This window comes from Protopterus annectens, chromosome 9.part0, assembly GCF_019279795.1.
Source record: "Protopterus annectens isolate FY-2018-M chromosome 9.part0, PAN1.0, whole genome shotgun sequence".
NCBI lineage: Eukaryota > Metazoa > Chordata > Ceratodontiformes > Protopteridae > Protopterus > Protopterus annectens.
In genome coordinates, this window is record NC_056743.1 from 726,658,895 (window position 1) to 726,681,020 (window position 22,126).

Below are 22,126 nucleotides of genomic sequence, written 5' to 3' on the forward strand. Positions count from 1 at the left end.
GTCTCTACTGTGGATTTCCCCGAATGGGCCAGTTGTCTAAGGAGGGGTAAAATATGAACTCCCAGAGTTCTGCAATGTGCTATCAGTGAACATTTTGTGAAAACTCTGGGAGCAGTAGACAGAATGAATGGTAAAGCACAGAACTGGAAGTGAGAGCTATTTCCTACAAATCATAGGCACTTTCAGTGACTGCCCGCTATGAGAACATGGAGACCAGCATCTTGTAGGTCTAGAGTGACCATGAAGGCATCACAGGCAGTAGTTTTTGCAACACAAGCATTCTGAACTTTGGGATGTTGAGAAACTTGTTTAGCTTTGAGAGGTCTAAGACGGGCCTTCCAGGTACCCTCCTTTCTTGGAACTACAAAGATTCTTGAGCAGAAGCCTTAACCCTCTTAACCCAGAGGGACATGCTAAATGGATCATTGGTGAAGTAATTCCCCAAGCATAGGTGGTAATATGCTTTTCTGCTCTTTTGGTAGTTTTGGAACGCCCAAGTAGGATAGGATTTCTCTGAACTGGATGTAGTATCACTTTTCTATGATGCTGAAGATCCAGTGGTCCCTAGCAATGGTTTTCTATTTGGTTGGGAAGGAAGAGCGTCTTCCAGCCAGAGGTTTGGAGAGAAGGGTGGGTAGGGGGTATGGGAGGCTGGGGTTGAACATAGTCACAATTGGCCTTTGTGCTGGGTAGTCTCTTTGGAGCTCCCTTTTCTGTGTGACTGTCCTGGGTGCCATCTCCTGGATTGTCGATCTGTTGCCACTGGGAGGCCTCCCCTTGTCTTGTCTAGGTGGGCATAGGCCAAGGTTTTGAAGAGCAATTACTAATGTACCTTGTTGTTCAAGACAGAAAATTCCTTCACAGTTTTACTGACTTTCCTTTTTATCCAATTTCTTAAAAACTTGCTCAACTGGAGGTTGAAAAAGGAATTCCTTATCTAGCTGAGCATCCAGTAGTTCTATCTTAAGCTGATGTGACAGGGGCTCAGTCCTGAACCATACATGACTGCAAATGACAGAACCTGTGGAAGTTGCTCTGCAAGATGCATCTAAGGCATCATAGGCAGACTTTAGGGAGTGTCTGGTGACTTCAAAAGCTTCACTGGCTGTCTCCTGAATTTCCTTTGATAAGGTTCTTTCTGCAGTACAGTCTACCTTAGCCAGACTTTAGTCCTGTAGAGATTCAAGATACATTAGCATATGGAACTGGTAATTCAAAGCTCTCAGTGCCAGAGTGGTAGAGGCATAAGCTTTTTCCGAAATCTGTCCAATGATCTACTTTTTCCTATCATTAGGCAAGGGATATCTTCTCGTTGGTCCCTTAGGTACACCTTTTATGGATTCACTAGAGACTACTGAAGGCTTAGCCTTTGGATTTTTATAAAGTTCCTTGAGAGATTTAAGCACTCTGTAAAACCTGTCTGGTTTCCTACAAGCAGGGGTACAGAATTAGGATGTAAAGCAATGTCTTCAAAGACATCAACCAGTACTACATGTACAGAAGGAATAGCTAGTGGCCTGGGAGAAGGCAAATTTAGCAGTTTCTTGTAATTGTTCTGAATCTGTGAGAAAAAGAAGCTATGTCTTACCATAACATTCCATCTGCGTTGTCAATCCTCACTAATACTTGTCTGTGGGCTCGGTTCCGAACCTCGGAACCGACTCGGCCGTTATTTCAGCTCACTCCTTCCATAAACTCTTGTGCTCAGCTCTACACACACTGCTCCTCACAAAATTACCTCAGATCAAGTTTGCAAACTATAGTGACAGACAAGAAATAATAGACAACAGACTATATCTGTGTCCCTATTATGAAGCCAGTCTGGGAATATTCGGTCCACCAAGAGTTCTAAAGGAAGGGGGGAAGGAGGGAGGGAATGTCAAGGATTAGTGAAAACTGACAACACAGATAGAACGTTATGGTAAGACATAACTTCTTTATCTGATGTTGTCAATCTTCACATAATCCTTGACTGTGGGAACAAAGTCCCTAGCTACCTGAATCTTGGAAGGTCTCGTGGAAGAACATTCTTGAGCATCATAGAGCCGAATGATGCACAACCCTCTAGAGACCTAGTCCAGTATGTAATGAGTAACAAAGGTATGAGGAGATGCCCATGTTACTGCTGTACAAATACCATCTAAAGAAGCTCTGGCATGAAAAACTGCAGATGCTGCTATGGCTTTCATTGAATGTGCTTTAACAGGTCCTGGGGGGGGGCAAAGTTCCTTTTTTGTTTTAAACAAATGCAATACAGTCCTTAAGCCATTTCGCCGTGGTAACTTTAGTTACTGGACTACCTAAAGAAATTGAAGAAAAAGCAGTAAATAGTTGGTCGGATTTTCTAATATCCTTTGTTCTGTGAAGGTAGAAATGTAATTGTCTGTGTACATCTGATAAGTGTAGACAGTATTCTCCTTTGTTGGAAAAACTGTGAAAAAAGACAGGGAGATTTAAACTCTGATATTTGATTCGGAAACAACCTTTGGTAAAAAGGAAGGATTTGTCCTGAGGGAGACCCTGACCTTCTGAAATATCATACAGGGAGGTTTGCAGGACAAACCCTGACTTTCCGATATTCTTCTGGCAGAAGTGACAGCTATTAAAAATAAGGTTTTCCAGGAGAAAGAATTTTAAGTCACAAGTTGCTAAAGGTTCAAAAGGGGGAGAAGTAAGAGATTGCAGTATGAAAGTTAAATCCCGTGGGGCTGAGGGTTTTTTATATGGAGGGCTGAGCATTAAGGTTCCTTTCAAAAAGGCTTTACAAAGTTTGTGCAACATAAGTGATGAACCATTGAAACGAATATGGAAGTTAGAAATCACAGCCAGATGCATCCGGATCATACAGGCTGATGAACCAGAGTCGTATAGTAAGGCTAAGTCATCTAAAACGTTGTCAACAGGTGCTGAATATGGGTCAAGATTACTGTCTAGCGACCACTTAGTAAACCTTGGCCACTTACTGTGATACAGTTGTCTAGGTGACCGTTTGTGGTGGGCTAGAATGATGCGTTGGACCACGAGAGGGAGGGATGCCTGGCAATCATGGGAATTGGAGAAGCCACACAGTGAGCTTTAGATGCTGTAGATTCGGATGAACCAGTCTCTGGGTGGGACAATAGGTCTGGAGCTGGGTCCAGTATCCAGGTTTCCAAAGCACATGAGGCCATAGGAATGGGAACCAGACTTGTTGAGGCCAGAAGGGAGCAACAAGAATTATTCTGTTCTTTGACCTGATGGCTTTCTTTAGAAACTGACATATCAGTGTTATCGCTGGAAAGGCATAGAATAGACCAGGGAGCCAATCGTGAAGGAGAGCGTATCTGGGGGACTCCCCTGGGGGGTGGGGATTAGGGTAAATTAACTGCTGCACTTGTTATTCAGAGGGGATGCAAGCAGGTCACATCAAGTTTGGCCCCAGTGACAGAATATCTTGTCCATCACCACTGGATTGAAAGATCACTCGTGAGGCATGAGGATGGTTCTTCTCAATTTGTCCGCGATCATGTTGGAGCTCCCTGGAATGTGCATTATTATCAGTAAGTGGTTGAAGGAAATCACCCATTCCCAAACTCTGAGCACTTTTCGGCAAAGGGGGTAGGACCTGGTTCCCCTTTGTTTGTTGATGTACCAGACTACCGACATATTTCCTGTTTGACTGCAATCGCTCCCCGGGGGAGGTTCTGAAATGCCTGCAATGCTAGAAGCACCACTCTCATCTCTAGGACTTTGATATGCAAGTTGGCCCTTCAGCTGGGACCAAGTGCCCTGGACTGTCTTTCCCAGATAATGCCCCCCACCCTATCCGGGATGTATCTGTAGTCACTATGGCTTGGAGTTGAGGAAGGACAAAGGTACGGTAGGGGAAGCGATGCAAGGTCAGTGACTGTGTCGAGCATAGCTCCAATGAATTCCAGGTGTTGTGATGGCTCTAGATGGAATTTTCATAGTTTATAGTGATTCCTAAGCTGCAGCAAAAGTGAAGAGTGTGATCTCATGCTTTTAGAAGTTGACGCCTAGTGGGAGCGGTAAGGAGCCAGTCATCTAAACATGAAAACGCTCACAATCTTAGCAGTCTGAGATGGGCTGCTACCACTGCCATGCACTTGGTGAACACCCTGGGGGCTATGGTGAGACCAAAAGGCAGTGACCTGAAAAAGAAGTTATGCACTTACCATAACGTTCCACTGAGTTGTTAATCTCACCTTCATTCCTTACTTAAGAGTTCGTAGCCGATCCCTTGGCTCCAATATAGCCAATTGCAAAGCTCGAAGTCTTCAAATAGCTCGAGGCCAAGTCCCTATCCCATGATGCACCTGTGAATTACCTCAAATCTTGTTTGCTGCGTATACTAATACCATATGTCATTGTTACACTCCTAGAGAAAAGGAAGAGAAGGTTTGAGTAACCAGGATGGATCCAGCATCTTGGTCATCTATCAGCCCAGGAGGGGGTAGGAAGGAGGGACGTAAGAATGAAGGCGAGATGAACAACTCACATGGAACGTTATGGTAAGTACATAACTTCTTCATGTGAAGTTGTTCAATCTTTCCCTTCATTCTTTACTGATGGGTAGTGTCCCAAGCACCATCAATCTCGGGTGGATCACGGAAGTATATTTCTCAGGACCGTGATTTGGGTGTTTTTGAAGGGGTTTGAGCCCCAGAAGAAGCAACCATTTTAAAATCAGTTTACTGTGCCTGTCTGATAACCCTGGGATTAAAGGTGCAGCAAATGGGACAAGCCGTGTCAGGATGCTCAGGTCCTAGGAAATACAAGCACTTCTTTTGGACATCTGAGTTTGGGATCTTATGGCCACAAGAAATGCACTTTTTGAAGCCAGTTGGTTTCTTCGAAATTGTCAAGGAGAAAAACATGGTGTAAATAAGAAAGCCACAAACTAGAAAATAAATATATTTTTTTAAACAACAAATAAGTTTAAAGGGACAATCCCAGTGTTTAAAATTAGGGTCTGAGTTAAGCTGACAGAAATCATGCCCACTTCAACATGTCACTTTAATTCCCACCCACAGTGTAATTTTACTTTTAAATATCCTGTAAATCCACAGTTCCAGTCTTGTTTCAGCTCCTACAATAAACTAATCTTTGGGTTTGTGTTCCTCTCAGACTTGCATTGGACTGGGGAACTATGCCCCCACTTCTGGCTCATATTTAAAATAAAGAAAGCTGTGACAGGGAAGAGGGACATCAACGTATACTAATTTTTAAACTTCGCATCACTCATGCTTCTACAGATATACAAGCTGCCTGCTCATAAAAATAGTGCATTTGTCTAATAGTATTCTGAAATCAGCACATATCACATTAGAAGCTGAAAAAGGAACAGAAGAGTGCTTCTAATACTGCTCCAACCTTCTGTCACACACTTGCTTTCTATGGAATTACTAGCAGGTCAGAAAGTCACTACACCAGGCTTGTATTCAAAAATCAGAATACAGTAAAATAAGAAAGAAAGAGAAACATGGTTTCTACTATTGTTTGCCTGACTAAGATGCTTTCTATAGGTAGAAGCCATGTCATACAATTGTTGTAGATGGCTAGGATTCACAATCACCACATAATAAAATATGAAATGAAAGAAAGAAACAAAAAAAAAACTGTTTACTAATGTTTTAAAAGCCTTACATTACTGATGTGCTTTGTAGAGTAGCAGCAGCAGTCAGGTCATAAAATCTACACTAACATCTACCTGAAATCAGCGGGACGTATAAGTGAATTTAGGTACACTTATCTGCTCTTTTGCATATAGTACTGTATTTAATTTATTTGTGTTTTTCACTGAATATTAACTCAACTAAAGTTGTGACCGTCTCTCTACAGTTAGTTCCCCACCCACCGTCTCTGTTCATGTTTTGGTGTTAATGTCGGTGGCTTTGAAATTGCCCGCCCCTCTTGTAGATTTGTATTTGGATACTCCTGGGCCCATCTCATTTTCTGACTCAACTGAGTGCAGCAAGATCATATTCTGATTTCAGGCACTCCTACTGTGTACAAACAGAGCATTTGGGAAGGACAACCCCTGCAGCCTCTTAATCCTGCTCTGTTCCCTCCCTCAAAAAAAAAAAAACAAAACAAAACAAAAAACATATATATATATATATATATTTATTTTTTTTATTCAGCTGCTCTTACTACAACAGTCTTAGCTGCTCTTCTGTGTGCTGTTATCTGTTAAGTCGCTCTTACTCTGCACTTATTACTGCTTGTTAGTAGCCTTCTAATTTAGTGCCGTCTGCACTTGTTTTTTAGTCATTTGTTAATTTAATTGCATTTATTTGAACTGTATTTGCTGTAGTGTTGCTACACACTCAGGTGTGCTGGCCTGCACTACAATTTGAATTGTGTTTACTGCTGTTTTAGCTGCTTTTCCGTAACAAAAAAAAAAAAAATCTAAGCTTGTTTCCTGCCTTTCCTGTAACTAGTCAAGTCCAGATAAAGACTTGCTGTATCCAGGACTGTTGGTAAGCTTTTGAGCCCCCCCAAAGCCTTTCTGTGTTGGAGGGAAGCCTTCTAGCTTATCAGTGGGAGTGGTAAGCACTAGGGTAGCCTATCTGCCACGGGAAGAGTGGGTTTGGGCCCTGAAATTGTAATTCAATGGCCGTTTGGGCAGTTTTTCCATCTCTTTCTACTTTCTGGTTAAAAGCCCGTTTTGCGTTTGGTCCCCGCCTTTCCTATAACTAGTGTAGTCCAGGTACAGGTTTGCTGTATCCAGGACTGCTGGTAAGCTTCTGAGCCCCCAAAGCCCTTCTGTGCTGGAGAGAAGCCTTCTAGCTTATCAGTGGGAGTGGTAAGCTCTAGGTAACCTATCTACCCACAGGAGGAGTGGTTTCTGGCCCAGAACTTAAAGTTTATTGGCCGTTTGGGAAGCTTTTCCATCTCTTTCAATATTCTGATTTAAAAGCCTGTGTTTGTGCTTGTTGCCTGCCTTTCTTGTTACTAGTCTAGTTCAGGTACAGATTTGCTGTATCCAGGACTCTTTGCAAGCTTCTGAGCCCCCCAAGCCTTTCTGTGTTGGAGGGAAGCCTTCTAGCTTATCAGTGGGAGTGGTAAGCATCTACCACACGAGGAGTGGTCCCCGGCCCAGAAATTGTAGCTATTGGTGGTTTGAGCAGTTTTTTCCCCATCTCTTTCAACTTTCTGGTTTGAAAGCCATACTTGTGCCTGTTTCCCACCTTTCCTATAACTAGCCTAGTCCTGTTACAGAGTTGCTGTATCCAGGATTGTTAGTAAGCTTCTGAGCCCCCCAAGCCTTTCTGTGATGGAGGGAAGCCTTCTAGCTTATCAGTGGGAGTGGTAAGCACTAGGTAGCCTATCCTCCACGGGAAGAGTGAGTTTTGGTCCAGAAATTGTAGTTTATTTGGCCGTTTGGGCAGTTTTCCATCTCATTCAACTTGCTGGCTTAAAAGCCTACGTTTGTACTTGTTCCCCGCCTTTCCTGTAACTAGTCTAGTCCAGGTACAGATTTGCTGTATCCAGGACTCTTTGTAAGCATCTGAGTCTCCCAAGCATTTCTGTGTTGGAGGGAAGCCTTCTAGCTTATCAGTGGGAGTGGTAAGCATTAGATAGCCTATCTACCACAAGAGGAGTAGTTCCTGGCCCAGAAATTGTAGCTATTGGCCGTTTGGGCAGTTTTTTTTCCATCTCTTTAAACGTTCTGGTTTAAAAGCCACACTTGCACTTGTTTCCCATCTTTCCTGTAACTAGCCTAGTCCAGATACAGAGTTGCTGTATCCAGTACTGTTGTTAAGCTTCTGAGCCCCGCAAGCCTTTCTGTGTTGGAGGAAAGCCTTCTAGCTTATCAGTGGGAGTGGTAAGCACTAGGTGGCCTGTCTACCATGAGAGGAGAGGTTCTTGGCCCAGAAATTGTAGTTTATTGACCATTTGGACAGTTTGTCCGTCTCTTTCAACTTTCTGATTTAAAAGACCACATCTGCGCTTGTTTCCCATCTTTCCTATAACTAACCTACTGGGTAGCACTAGAAAGCCTTAAAATGATACAAGCCTTCTAGCTTAGAAGAGAGACTTTGGAGTGATTAAGTTTCAGTTTTCTGTACATTCTTGCTGTACTTAACTGTTTTTCCGCCTAAACGCAGATTTTTTCCAGCATTTATTGCAATTTAAAAGATTATTTTTTTCACATATTGTACTTATTTGACTGCCTGCACTTTTAAAAAGTTGTTTTTTTGTTTAAATAATTTGTTTAACTGTTGTAGGCTACACACTAAAGTGCGATAGCCTTTTCTGATCATTTGTAGTCGTTTAAAGCTGTTTTAAGTGTATTTTTTTTACTGTTTTTGCCTTATCTTTTCAAAAAAAAATTCCTGGTTTCCCACCTTTCTAAGCTAGTATAGTCCAGTTTTCAGGCTAGTGCTGAATTCAGGCCTGTGATACTAGCTTCTGAGATGCCCATACCTTACTTGGATAGAAGGAAGTTTCTCTGTTCACCTGTGAGAGAGGGGAGCTTTGAGCAACCTATCTGTCCCTGGAGAAGTGGTTCCAGCCCAGAAGTTAGTAGTTTATTGGCCATTTTGGGCTAATTTCTCTCTCTTTCGTTTCCCTACTATAAAAAAATGCGTTTGCATGGTTTTGTGCAGCGGGCAGTGCCGGTTAGCTACGGTTAAATTATTCTCGGCTCCACTAAGTCTCCTCTTCAGTTTTTTCCTTGAAACTAGTCTAACTCTCAACCTAAGCACTCAAAAACATCTTACAACCCAGCACTTGCTCATACCTAATAGCAAGCACTAATATACCCTGACACTGATTGCCCAGCAGGGCAAGGCTCTTTATTCACCCCTCACCAAGCGACTAAGCAGCTCACCCTACTATTCAGGCATGACCAAAGGGCAACTTCAGGTGCACTCGCCAGTCCAGCTGGTGAATCTGGGTATCCTGAGGCAATGTTACAACTGCCTCATGTACACACACAACCCTCTCCTCCTACCACAAAACACTAACATATGCGAGAGATGCAATTATACAGCCAAACTGGAAGCTAAGCTGTCTATACCAAAGACTGAAACAGATAGTCAAGAGGAGAAGGTTAACACTTGCACCACAACTCCAGCTGCACACAGACCTACTAAAACAGCACTGGCAAAAAATACACAAAATCATACTTGGAGACTCTAAATAAAAACCTGTAAAAACATCAGAGACCTCCAAAGCAGACACCCAAACAACCTGCACTTCCTGTCACAAACCAGACAACACACAAAATCAGTGTGCCGCACAATCACAGCCCTTAAGGCAAAATAACATACCTAACACACTAGTAATAGGTGACTCTATAGTCAGGCACACTGAAGTCCCACTCACTAGGCTGGACAAGCAGAAGGTTACTGTTAGCTGCCTGTCGGGAGCCAGAATCCGCCACATAACACAAGCACTCAGGTCACTCCAGAACAAGTACAAATATGACTCTGTCATTGCTCATGTTGGTGTGAATGACCTGAGACGTACCTCCCTGGACTACATGAAAAGAGACATGGAAGAGCTCTCCGATCATGTAGCCCAGGCTGGTATGACCCTAACCCTGAGTAGCATCCTGCCCTCACCAAGAATGATACCTCAGTATAAAGAATAAATGATCAATTTCAACAATTGGCTAAGCTTCTGGTGTCATTCAAAGGGGATCCAGTGTCTGTCAGCCTGGGACGACATGCTCGACAAGCCGCACTGCTTCGCAAGAGACGGCTTGCACCTGTCACCCCTAGGCTTTCTAATACTGGCCAAGGCTCTTGCTGCCCCAATAGTGCCTTTTTTAGGCAAGGCTCAAAAGTCAAATCCACCTCCGTAAACAGCACAATTAACAAGAAACTGAGGGTTATGCTACTCAATGCCAAGAGTTTAAATCTCAAAATGCATATGCTCGAAGCACTCCTCAGTATGGAGAACGTCGACATCTGTGCAGTAACCAAAACCTGGTTCAAGGCTCCAGAGAGTACCCCAGCACTACCGGGCTACAACTCATACCACACATTTCGGCCACAGAACACAGACTGAAATACAAAAGGAGGGGGGTGTATCCATATTCATCAAGGATACCTACACCTCCAGGTTAGTGGCGCAGCATGATACCTCTGAGATCATCCATGTGCAACTAACATCGAGCAAATCTGCAATGCAAATTGTGGCCTGCTACAGATCACCCTCCATGACCCAGGACCACCACTCCACCTTTCTGGAGCCACTGGAAAACATGAAGGTCCTACTTAACACCCTGATATTGGGCGATTTTAATTACCCTACCATTCACTGGGAAAACGACTCTAGTACAAATTCCCAGGCCCAGCGCTTCCTGGAATTCATCAACTCAAACGCCCTGGATCTGCTGGTAAACTCCCCTAACAGAGGTGAAAACATATTGGACCTGGTCATCACCAACATGGGTGACAGGTCAACCAGTCACTGGTTAGATCAGACCATAAACTAATCACTCTGGATGTCCACACCCCACCACCACCCCCAACTAAAGAAACCACAGTAAAAAACTTTTCTAAGGCAAACTTCACCTAACTTAAGACAGAGGTGGTATGTTTCACAGCCCACACGCTAAAGGATAATGCTGCCCAAGATGCAGAAACCTTTACAAATGCACTCTATGAGCACCTACAAAGATGCATGGATCGTGCCATCCCTAGCAGAACCAAGACTCACTCCTCTAAGAGAAGGAAACTAGTTTGGTGGACCCCTGCAATAAATAGGCTATACAATAGAAGGAGTAAACTAGTTAAAAAAAAAAAAAATCAAATCCCAAGAAGGAAAGACATCCCTGACCAGTATCAGTAAGAAACTAAGGTCCCTCATGAAATCATCCAAGGCTAACTTCGAAAGAAAAACAGCCAAGGATTCAAAAGATAACCACAAAGCCTTCTTTAGCTATGTCAAAAATTTAAGTGGCAACTCGCAGATATGCACTGAACTAGTGCAAAATAGCACAAAATATACTGAACCTACTGATATTGCCAGCATCCTGGCAGATAGATTCAGTGCAAACCTCACCTCCAAAAGGGCCCACAACAATACCGGAAAAGTGTAGTGTCCCAAAAATCACAGACGCACAAGTGAAAACAGCCCTTTCAAAAGCCAAAAATTGGACCAGATAGTGTCCCAGGCTGCGTCTTGCACGAACTACAGAACAAACTAACCCCCCCATCTAAACACGCTGTTCACCCTCAGCCTCTCCACAGGCTACATGCCCATAGAATGGCGCACAGCAATGATTATTCCTCTCCACAAAGGAGGAGCCACAACTGACCCAGGTAACTATCGCCCCATAAGCCTGACTAGCCTGGTCTGCAAGGCTATGGCACGCATCATCATTGAACTCATTAACAAAGACACTGGGAACCTCCAAACACTTGTCCCAACCCAGTTCGGCTTTGTTAAGGGCAGATCATGCCTACTAAACCTAGTTGACTTCTTTGAGACAGTCACAAACCCTGAGTGAAATTTTAGCTCATAGAACAGCTTTTCCCTTCAAACAGCCTAAATATGCGTACTGTATGACCAAATTTGTGTGGCAGTTAAGAAGTGAAGAGCTCCTCTTGAGCAGTACATGATGGGAGCTTTCCGGGAATGTTTTCTGTGCTAAGAAGTTCTATTGTCTTTGCCATCAGTTGTATCTGTTCTTAAAACCAGAACTCTACAAAGTTTGATCTTGACACACTAGTGGGCATGCACATTAATTCAGGTGTAACAGACACTTTGAGGCATACACAAAAATCCCAAGGCTGTAAATACAAAAATTATACTAATGGCTGAGGTAAATATAAAAATGCTGTTGAATAAAGAAACCCTGAGTAAAATTTTAGCTCATAGAAAAGCTTTTCCCTTGAAACAGCCTAAATATGTGCAGTGTATGACCAAATTTGTGTGGCAGTTAAGAAGTGAAGAGCTCCTCTTGAGCAGTACATGATGGGAGCTTTCTGGGAATGTTTTCTGTGCTAGGAAGTCCTAATGTCTTTGCCATCAATTTTATCTGTTCTTAAAACCAGACCTCTACAAAGTCTGATCTTGACACACTAGTGGGCATGCACATTAATTCAGGTGTAACAGACACTTTGAGGGATACACAAAAATTCCAAGGCTGTAAATACAAAAATTATACTACTGGCTGAGGTCATTTCAGAAATCCCGCAAAGTGAAGCCCAATAATCAGCAGAAATGGTAGAGGATACAAAAAAGTACAAGTCGATGGAGGTTGTTAAAGACCGAGACTGACATAAGGTGGGAGCTGATTTTTCAGTAAGGGAGACTAAACATTGACTCCTAGCAAAGAAAACCATAATCAGGGGAATTAACATTTAATCTCAACTATCTCCAACCTGGAATTTCCTCAAAAACATCTTCAGATGTGAAGAGTTGTAAGATGTTAACAGCAGTTTTACAGGGAAATCAAGATGTTCTGTATGTGAAAATGGCAGACACAAATGGCTTTCTTAGCTGATGGTAACAGCAGATGCACCACCGAGGCATTTGCAACTGCAAATAGATAATACAAAACAATGCAAATATACAGGGCACTGTCAAAGGACGTACTTGATGTGCAAGCAGTGTTGTACAATAATGGGATAGGCAAGCTGCTTGGATGCACACCACCAGCTACCAAACTTTCGGGGGGTGGGCCTCCTTGCTTTTAACCATGATCTACAAAGTCCCATCTGCTACACACCCAGTCCTCGTGGTTAAAAACAATATGACATTCACCACTGCAAGCAGAAACTGAAGAAATATTACCTCTGAAAATTCACTTCTGTCTGCATACCGAAAGATTTGCTGGAACTTGGCTCAGTGCAAGTGTCATTACATTTGTGAACACTTTTGTTTGGTAAATGTGCTGGGTATGGACTGGAAGTCTCTTTGAATAGCTGTGTTTGAACTTCATTAGTAACTGCAGTCAAGTTCTCTTGCACATCAGCTTGTAACTCAGGTGGAACTGTTGCGTCTCCAGATGGCTTTTCAGCCTTAGGCGTCAATGTTATAATGCACTCATTTTCTTCATATTTCTTCAGCTTCTCTCTCAGCCGGCTGACCTGTTTAATAAATAAATGACGTTTACACTTATGGAAGTAAATATTTTTAGTTTTTAACTTTGCACTTCTCTAATAACCATGCCAATTATCAGATATGACAGTAAATGCAAAACAAAGGTTGTTCATCTATAGTACAGTTGGTACTTAACATACATGTAGAGTTTGAATAAATTCACTGTTGCATTTCTAGCATTTACGATATCCTATATGTAAGGAAGTCCGTGGACTGAGTTCCTCACCCTCCCTATCATGGCTTAATAACATCAGTGGTATAAAGGGTGCAATCCTTAGAGCTTACTTCCACAATAACTGAGGAAAAGACCTTAGCACCAGAGCCCTAATGAACTAGATGGTACAGTCCAAGCTGCTAAAAGTCCACCTCAGAGGACTCCAATCCCTCTCACCAGATAGCAGACAGACAAAGGAGAGTTAAGACATCTGGCAGGGAAGTGAGAGGGAGGGTATCTAATGGGAGCAAACTCAAACTTATGGGAATATTAAAAAAAAAAAAAAAAAAGTCAGAAAGGGGGATAGAGGGAGGGATCATGGACTACAACACTGAATCTACATGAATATCCACATTTATAGTTTTTAACACAGCTGTACTATGCTCATTACAGCATTCACTGCTGCAGTCCATCTGTTTGAGGATTGTTTCTAAAGCACAATGTCTCATGGAGGAGGACAAGGGTTACTTGTATAAGAGGCCATGCAAGATAGCAGGAGCAAACCTAACCCTGCCCTAGCCCTAGAGGCTGTCTCTAGGTTGGTGAGATTGGGAGAGGTCTGCACGGATGACAAAGTAGCTGCTTTAAGGATAACTTGAGTATTAACTCCCCCCATATGGAAGGTTGTGGTGGCAGCACTGGCTCTAGTCTGGAAAAGGCTTGCCATAGTTTAAATAACAAAAGGAAATGTAGTGAGTCAGCCATTTTTTATGGGTTTGCTTATTAACAAATATACCCTCTTTCCCTTTCGAATAAGAGATAAATAACTGATAAGACTTTCAGATTTCTCAGCAGTCTGTGTACATTCAAGGGTTATGTGGGGTCCCTTCTGCTGAACTGTGTCTTTTGTCAAACCCACAAGGCCTCCTGACATAGCTGTTTGTTGACATACCAGACTACCAATGTGTTGCAGGATATTTTTTATACAAGTTATTTTTTTTAAGGAGTTTGTAGTTTTATATTGTAGATTTATTGATGATTTGATTTTTCATGCAGAGGATATGAAAATTTAGTGGAGACATTTGTAAAGGATTTACAAGGGAATTTCTCTGGTTTGCAATTTGATGGCCTTCAGAGAGGTAAGGTAGTGGACTTTTCTATAACTTTTGTTGGGTGTTGGTGATAAAACAGTAAGTACTAGAATACATAGAAAAGTTCAGGATGGGGCTCATTTTTTGGATAGTAGGATTTGCCATCCTCCTCATGTACTGAATTGTTTTACCCTATGGTAAGTTAAGGGTAAGTAGGTTATGCAGTGAGGTGAAAGTGATGGAAGAGGAAATTGTACCATCTTTAAACAGAGAGGGTATGGTGAGGAGTTGATTATGCAGTCTCTGAAAAAGTTGTTTCACGTGGATAAGGGTAGACATGGGACTGTTAGCAAAGAAAATGTTGGTTCTAGTAGTAGTTTAGATAGGTTTGAATGTGGGAATAGGAAGAAAGTTTATTTTGTTACTGTCTTCAATGTGCTTAGTCAAGAAATAGTTAATATTAAATATTATTGGGCATTTCTCTTTAAGGGTAAAAGTTGTGTTAGGAATTTATATAGATTCCCTTTGATATCTTTTAAAAAAGGCAGAAGTATTAAAGACATGGTGGTGCATAGCTTTTTGCACCTAAGAAAAGCCTCACTAGAGTGACAAGGACTTTGGGAACAGTTGTGTGTGGAAAGTGCTCAATATGCAAGCATGTAGTTACGTGTTTTGAGAAGATTACTGGGGTAAAATATAGTCCTACAGCACATTATACTTGCAGTACAAAAGGAATAGTATATGCCCTGACTTGCTCCTGCAGACTTTTTTACATAGGGGAAACAAAAAGATCTTTTAAGGTGAGACTGCAGGAGCATATTAGAGACATTAAGAATAAAAACTGTAAAAACCCTATTATAATATGGTGCACGGGGAGGGGGTACAGATTTAAAAGCATGGATATTGGAAACAGTCTGTACAGAGGATACTTTTGCACTGAAGAATAAATTATTTAAAGAAACCGTTTTCAAGTATGATACCCAAGGCTTGGAAAGCCCTTTTGTAATGAAAATGTTTCCATTGGATAATTATTGTACTAGAATTAATTGGTGAGCTTTTTTAATGGTGTGCTTTTCTGTGTTTGTTAACTCTGAGAAGGCTTTTTAGCCGAGGCACTAGAGTGATGAACAGTGTCTTGTGTTTTTGCTGACAATAAATTTTATTATTTTGGTGTAGTTCGTTTATCACTGGCCTTGTCGTATTTGAATTTTAGAGTAGGTTGGTGTTTTTTTACCAATGTGTTGCCTCTCCGGACTGAATACGTACCCTGGGGAAGGAAGTCCTGAAGTGCCTGAAACACTAGGAGAAGACTGCCCTCATCTCCAGTACACTGATGTAAAGATGGGTCTCTGTAGTTTTCCAAGTCCCTTGCACCACCTTCCCCTCAAAATGACCCCATCACCATCCCAGTAGAGAGGCACTTGTGGATACTATGGCTGAATGAGGTGAAGGATAAAGAGGCATCGCTGACTTAACAGAGGGGAGCTTATTCACCAGGATATGCGACAGTGAAACCCAGCAGACAGTCTGGTTGATGAAGTGGATGGGTTAACTAGGGCTATAGAGGCAGCCACGGGGTCCAGCAGACAAAAGATCAGAGAAGCTAATGGGTCGTGTACAATGAGAATAACATGAACCTTCATGCGAAATGAAGTCAGCCTCGATTGTGGTACCTCTGCAGTTTGAGACACTGTCTCTCTACTGCAGCTTATGGATTCCAGCTTCTGAGTATGGTTTAAGTTTGACTTTTTGCAATTTAAGGAAATGGCAAAAGGATGACACAGCTAAGTAAATAACCTCTCCCAGGATTAAGGATTCTCTAGTACTTGCAGTGAGTAATTAGTCATTGAAGTACGGAAACACCTGCAACCCCTACTGTTAAAAAAATTCACTACAACCACTGCCCTGCACTTGAACGCTCAGTACAAATGATGACTGGCTTCCATCTGGAAGCAGAGTTATCTTCTGAACTACCTTACAATTTTTATGTAATAGGCATTCTAAAGATCTACTGAACACACCCAGTCTCCTTCCATGAGGCGTGGTAGGTTGGACTACACGGCGATCACTGAAATTTGGACTTTTTCCACATATGCGCTCAAATTACTGAGACCCAAAATGGGCCAGAGTTCCTAGTTTTTCTTTGGAGTCAAAAACAAATCTTGATTAGACCTTATCCTTTGTGCTCTGGTGGGACATCTTGGATGACTCTAACAGCTTAATAAAAAACATACAAGTATTAAGTGCTTTCGACTCCACAAAAGCGCGACTCATCAAAATACATAGCTGCACTCAATTGCCTTGTTTAAATATCTTGCCAAACAACGCAATTGGTCAGCAATACAAACCACCTGCCTACTTTTCACTTACTATTAATGACAAAAAATTCCTTAAAAGTGAATAAACATGAAATAAAAAAAATCTCATACACATTAAAATTCACAAAATAAGCTATATATATGAAATATGCTTGAGGAACATTTTTTTTTAAAATTAAACAAAAAAAATTAGGTCTCCAACATTTGTCAGCTTTCTCCTGCAATACAGGAAATCTAGAAATAACTTAATTCAGACCTGGGGAAAGTTAGCAGCCAGTCTCAATTGCCACTGCGTCTCTTTCTTCATCAAAGCATTCTTCCAATTGCCCCCTTTCTGGTCAATAGCAACAAAATCCAAAATGCTGAAAACAAATTTATCAAACCCATCACACACTAAGGAGTGTTTATAAAAGGAGAGCAGCGCCCTATTGTTATTTATGTTGTATACATGTTCATAAATTCTACTCCTTATTGCCCATTCCATCTTGCCCACATAACTTGCACACTTACCATATATAGCAAGGTATATCATCTGTTTAGTGGAACAATTCCCAGGTTTAAACCTAATATTGTTTTTCATAACGTTCCCTAACGTCAAATGTGACACCTTGTTGATGTATGCGCACTGCCTACATTGCCCACAGGGGTTAGGGAACATTATGAAAACCAATATTAGGTTGGCAAGATATTTAAACAAGATCATTGAGTGCAACTATGTATACTGATGAAGTCTTGCTTTTGTGGAGACGAAAGAGCTTAATACTTGTGTGATTTTATTAAAATTATTTCCATCCAGTACCCAGTTCCAGTATGTTTCATTGGATTGGCTTTGTTTCATGCTGGAGCTGATTTTCTTGTGGTAACAGCTTGCCAATTCCATAAGCCTTCTCTCTTCTTTGAAAGGGTGGAACATCTGGAAGAGATTTGTGCCATGGTTTGGGAATGGACAGGAAGGGAAGGGAATGACATAGCCCCCGGATATTATACACCTTACCTAAGAACCTTGTGTGATGGCCATCCGATTTTGTAGGTGAAAGAATAGGAGTCTCCTGATTGCCTCCAGAGGGGAGCAGGCAGACAAGATTTTAGGAATGCTGGGAGGGTCTATCAGATAAAGGACATCTAAACCCTTGATTCTGCAGACCTCTCTGCTCCTGGGGTATTATCTATTAGAATTTCTCCTTCTGCCTTGGAGGGACTTAATCTGAATAGGAATCAAAGATGGACTGCTGGGTTTTCTAAACCACAGTTTCCCACACAGTTGATTCTGAGAATAAGGCTGTTATGGGTTAGAGAAATGGACTCCTATGGCAGACAGTCTTATCCTCTTGCTCTCTCTTAAATGGTGTATCCTTGACATTTGGATCAACCATGGGGAGTGATGGAGGACATCTCAAAATTGCCCAGAAAGTCACAGTTTCTGCCAAGCATGGAGATGTCAATGCCAGTGTCTGCTGCTCTAGGTGTTCCATCTGCTGCATGGGGATCACTCCAGTGGCTCTGCTTGACAGAGGCAGTGGAAACTAAGGTCGGGTGGTAAATATGGTTGCCAGTTGAGACTCCAACGCCTTCCTTGTACCCATAATTTGAGGACTCTGGAGGGAATTTAACACCTCATTATATAGTGTGTCTGGAACTTAGTTATGTTCGAAATATAATTCAACTCCATTAAGGAAAAGTCCCTGAGGCATAGACCTGCTTCCTAAAATTATCCACTGCTCTATTTTCTCTGTTAGGCAGATGGTCCGTAGAACTCTCCCCCAATAGTTCCTTTTTTTGTGGCTGCTGCGGTGACAACAGACTCTAAAAGAGGCCCTTTACTCCAATATAGGCAATACTTAGGTGAACAAGCACCTTAACTGGTTTGTGAAAATTGGATCACCATGCTGGAATTCTTCCAAGCCCTCTGAGAAACCACAAAGATGAAATGATTAACTAGAGGGACCACCACGGAAGTAGATATACCAGCTCCAAAAGCCTTAAAGAACACCCCCCTCATCCAGGGAAGGGGTATCTGTAGGCCATTCCCCCCTTTGTCTTAATTCCATCAGTTCACCAAAAGTGGTCTCTTCAGGGGAAGATTTGGGGATCCTTCCCATTCAGTAAGATCAATGACCTCATTGAAGGACTTTTTTGGAGAGTCCAAGTGTCTCCTTTTACATTAACATTTTCTGTATTCCACATGTGGGGAGGAATCTGAGGAGTCCAAAGTGTCCCTAGTCCATTGTGGAACAGAAGAATCCAGGCTATTGTAGCTAGTCTGTCCTTGGGTAGGATGTTGACAATGAATAGCCACAGGATGATCAGGAAGTCTGGGCAAGCAGAGGTCTCAGAAAGGTCATTATCCTGTAACAACTGGAGAGGCCACAAAAGTACCACATAAATAGGATCCTAGGCCTTAAACACTTGTCCTATATGGACAAACTAAAATTCTCTGTATCATATCACCTACTTAAAGGCAACCTCTGCTTGACTTATAAAGCCATGTCTGACCCAGCTCTGTTAGAAATGCAACAGCTAAAGAAATCCCAATCCCTCCGCATCACACGCTCCAGAGACCTCAACCTTATTACCATAATCAACAAAATGTGCTGGAGGGACAGGTTCATAACCCAGAGTCTGCCCATGCTATGAAACAGACTTCCCCATACATGTCAAACAGAGCACCTCAATGGCCCTCTTCAAGAGGCATCTTGATGAGTGGATGGGAAATAGAAAATTCACCCCGGGGATCACTCCAGTGGCTCTACTTGACAGAGGCAGTGGAAACTAAGGTCGGCTAGGCTTGTAAAGGCTCCAGGGCCATTAGCCTAGTACACACCTATGAACCTATAAGAATGACAGGAGGACAACTTTTCAAACACCTTGAAAGCTGACAAAAATGACAATGGCACAAAAGACAGTCAGAGATTTATCTAGTACCAAAATGTCCGAACAGTGCAACCACAGCACCAATGATCCTGCAGAATCAAAGGCTGAGACCAGCACAGAGGCATCACAGCCTGAAGCACCGGAGGGAAGACAGAAAGAAAAACAAGTTGGAGCCAAAGCCAACCCAAAGTGACCAGCTTCAACTCCTTTGCTCCAGCAAAGCAGTACACTTGGAAGAATCCCAGAGTAGTCAGTGCCAGAGGAGGCACAAATGGAGGAAACCATGGCTCTGAATACACCTGATCCTGGGGAGAGGCCAGAAAAGGAGCATAAGTAAAGGGGTTAGGTAATCCAACACTATCAGCCCTTGGAATGGAAGTAGAAGGAATGAATTCCATATCTATCTGAGCCTTCACAAAGGCCCTCATCATCCTATCCTAGTCAATGTCCGCTAGGCTCCTAAAGGATCTTATGGACCTAACAGATGCAGCAAGGGGAGGCCTAGAGCTCATGAACTTTGAACTCTCCCTTTTGAAGGATTGACAGCCAGGAGACAAAAGCCTTTTCAGACAATGATCAAAGATAACTATGGTCTCAGATTCACTAGATAAGGGGACCTGGGCACAGGGCTCAGAGGGATCTGAAATAGAGCAGAACTTGAAGGGAAGTACAGTTGTGTAAAATATTACCGTAACAGTAAATGCCCTTCTCTTCACTGTTACAATATCCCTGACAGTAGGGATCCCCTGCCCAGGGCACCCTGATGCCCAGCCATTATACCAAAGCCTACTGTTGTAACAGAGACGTTGTACATCACACACATGCTCCCCAGGCACTGCTTAGGGCATAAAGGTGACATACAGAAGTAACATTCTCAGAACTGAAAAACCCCAGGGGGAACAACAGTGCAAGGAGAAAAAAAAGAGGAACACGTGCATCCAGGAGGAGAAAAACAGGGGGAGGAGGAAGGGAGTAAATACGGCAACAGCGAACAGAAGGGCATCTACTATTATGGTAATATTTTACACAACTGTACTATGTCTTTCTATATCATTGTTGTATTGCTTACAGTAGGGAAAGTACAAAAGCTCAGGAGGAAAGGTGGGAGGAGGAAGGTCCAGCACAGCTTTTGAGAAAGCCATGCAAGATAGTCCTGGCAAATCCAGCCCTAGCTCTGGAAGCCACATCCAACTTGTACTACTTGGCAAAAGTGTGCACAGACATCCATATAACTGCCTCAAATATGGAGTCGGTATCTAATTCTTAAAAAAGCACCAGAAGAGGCCACAGCCCTGGTAGAACGAGCCTTAACAGAAGAAGAAGAAAGGCTTTTCCCACAAGAAGAGAAACAAAAGGAAGTGGTTTTAAATATCCATAAAGAAATAGTTTGCTACAAACAGCCAACTCGAAAGACTTCACATGAAAGGAAACAAAAAGTTGCTCAGATTTATGAATGGCTTTAGTTTTATCTAAATAATATCAAGACTTGTCCATGCAAATCCAAGGTATGAAGAACTTTCTTACCAGCAGACTGTGGAGAATGGAAAAAAAGTGGGCAAATGAAGAGAATGATTAAGGGACAACTCATTAACCACCTTGGGTATAAAAGTAGGACTAGTACAAAGAGACACCTTGTCCTGCAAAATCTCTGGAGAGGAAGCCTGAATGATCAGGTCATCCAGAAAAAGAAAGTGCAAAACTCAATCACAGGAGCAAGGCATTTGGTGAAGACCCTTTTGGCAGTACAGAGGCCAAAGGGTAAAGCAGATAACTGAAAATGCAAGGAAGTAACAGAAAAATGTAAAAACTTCTAGAATATAGGATGAATAGGAATATTGCATCCTTGAGATCAAGAGATACTAGGAAAGCCTCAGGAAGAAGGGGAAACAAGGTTTAAAGGGATAACATTCGAAAAGGCAGGAACCTTCAGAAATGTGTTGAGCTGGGACAGATCCAAAATGAGTCTCCAGGCTCCTTCTTTCATGGGAACCAGAAACATTCTGGAATAAAATCCTTTCTCCTTTTGAGAAGTCAAGGCTGCTTGGATTGTCCCTTGAGACAAAAGGCTCAGAAGAACATCTGGAAAAAAGGGCAGCTGTTCCTGGGGAGGTTGATGAATCAGGCGAAACCTGCTCCCCAGGCCTCTTAAGAGTAGAATGCCCAAAAAATGGGGAAGGGATTTCCAAACCATATAATAGCGCTGATGAATGAAGGAAAGAACCCAAGAGTCCTAAGTACTATATAAACCAATTTCGAAAGGACATGGAAAGAAAATGTATTTATTTATTTAAATTTGTTGACCGACTGGACGTAGGTCCATTTTTAGCGGAGGCCCGGGGAGAAAAGCTCCACAGTAAAATAAACAGACAATAGTTACATTGGATTACATAGTGATTAACAATTTAACATAGCAATTACTTACAACATATTTACAGACGAAGAACATAGTACATCAGTAGACAACTAGAATCTTTATCTGTGAAGTACATAACAGACATTAACAAATGTTACAATAAGAAGTTCCTGCTGTATAATAAGTACTAGGCTTATGAGCATCTGAGCTTGCTATAATCAAGGTAGTTAGTGGAGTGGAAAGAAAGGTAGTGGTTAGATGGGGTGGATGA

The 22,126-nt window shown here is 42.2% G+C and overlaps 1 protein-coding gene across 1 annotated transcript in view; it reads right to left on the reverse strand.

The window, feature by feature from the left end:
• LOC122811485 (kinesin-like protein KIF18A) overlaps positions 1–22,126 on the reverse strand; it is a gene marked incomplete in the record, with an annotated part of 1,576,798 nt that overhangs the window by 724,533 nt on the left and 830,139 nt on the right. The window contains 1 exon segment of the mRNA XM_044083351.1: positions 12,760–13,055. Coding sequence (XP_043939286.1) covers positions 12,760–13,055 — 296 coding nt within the window.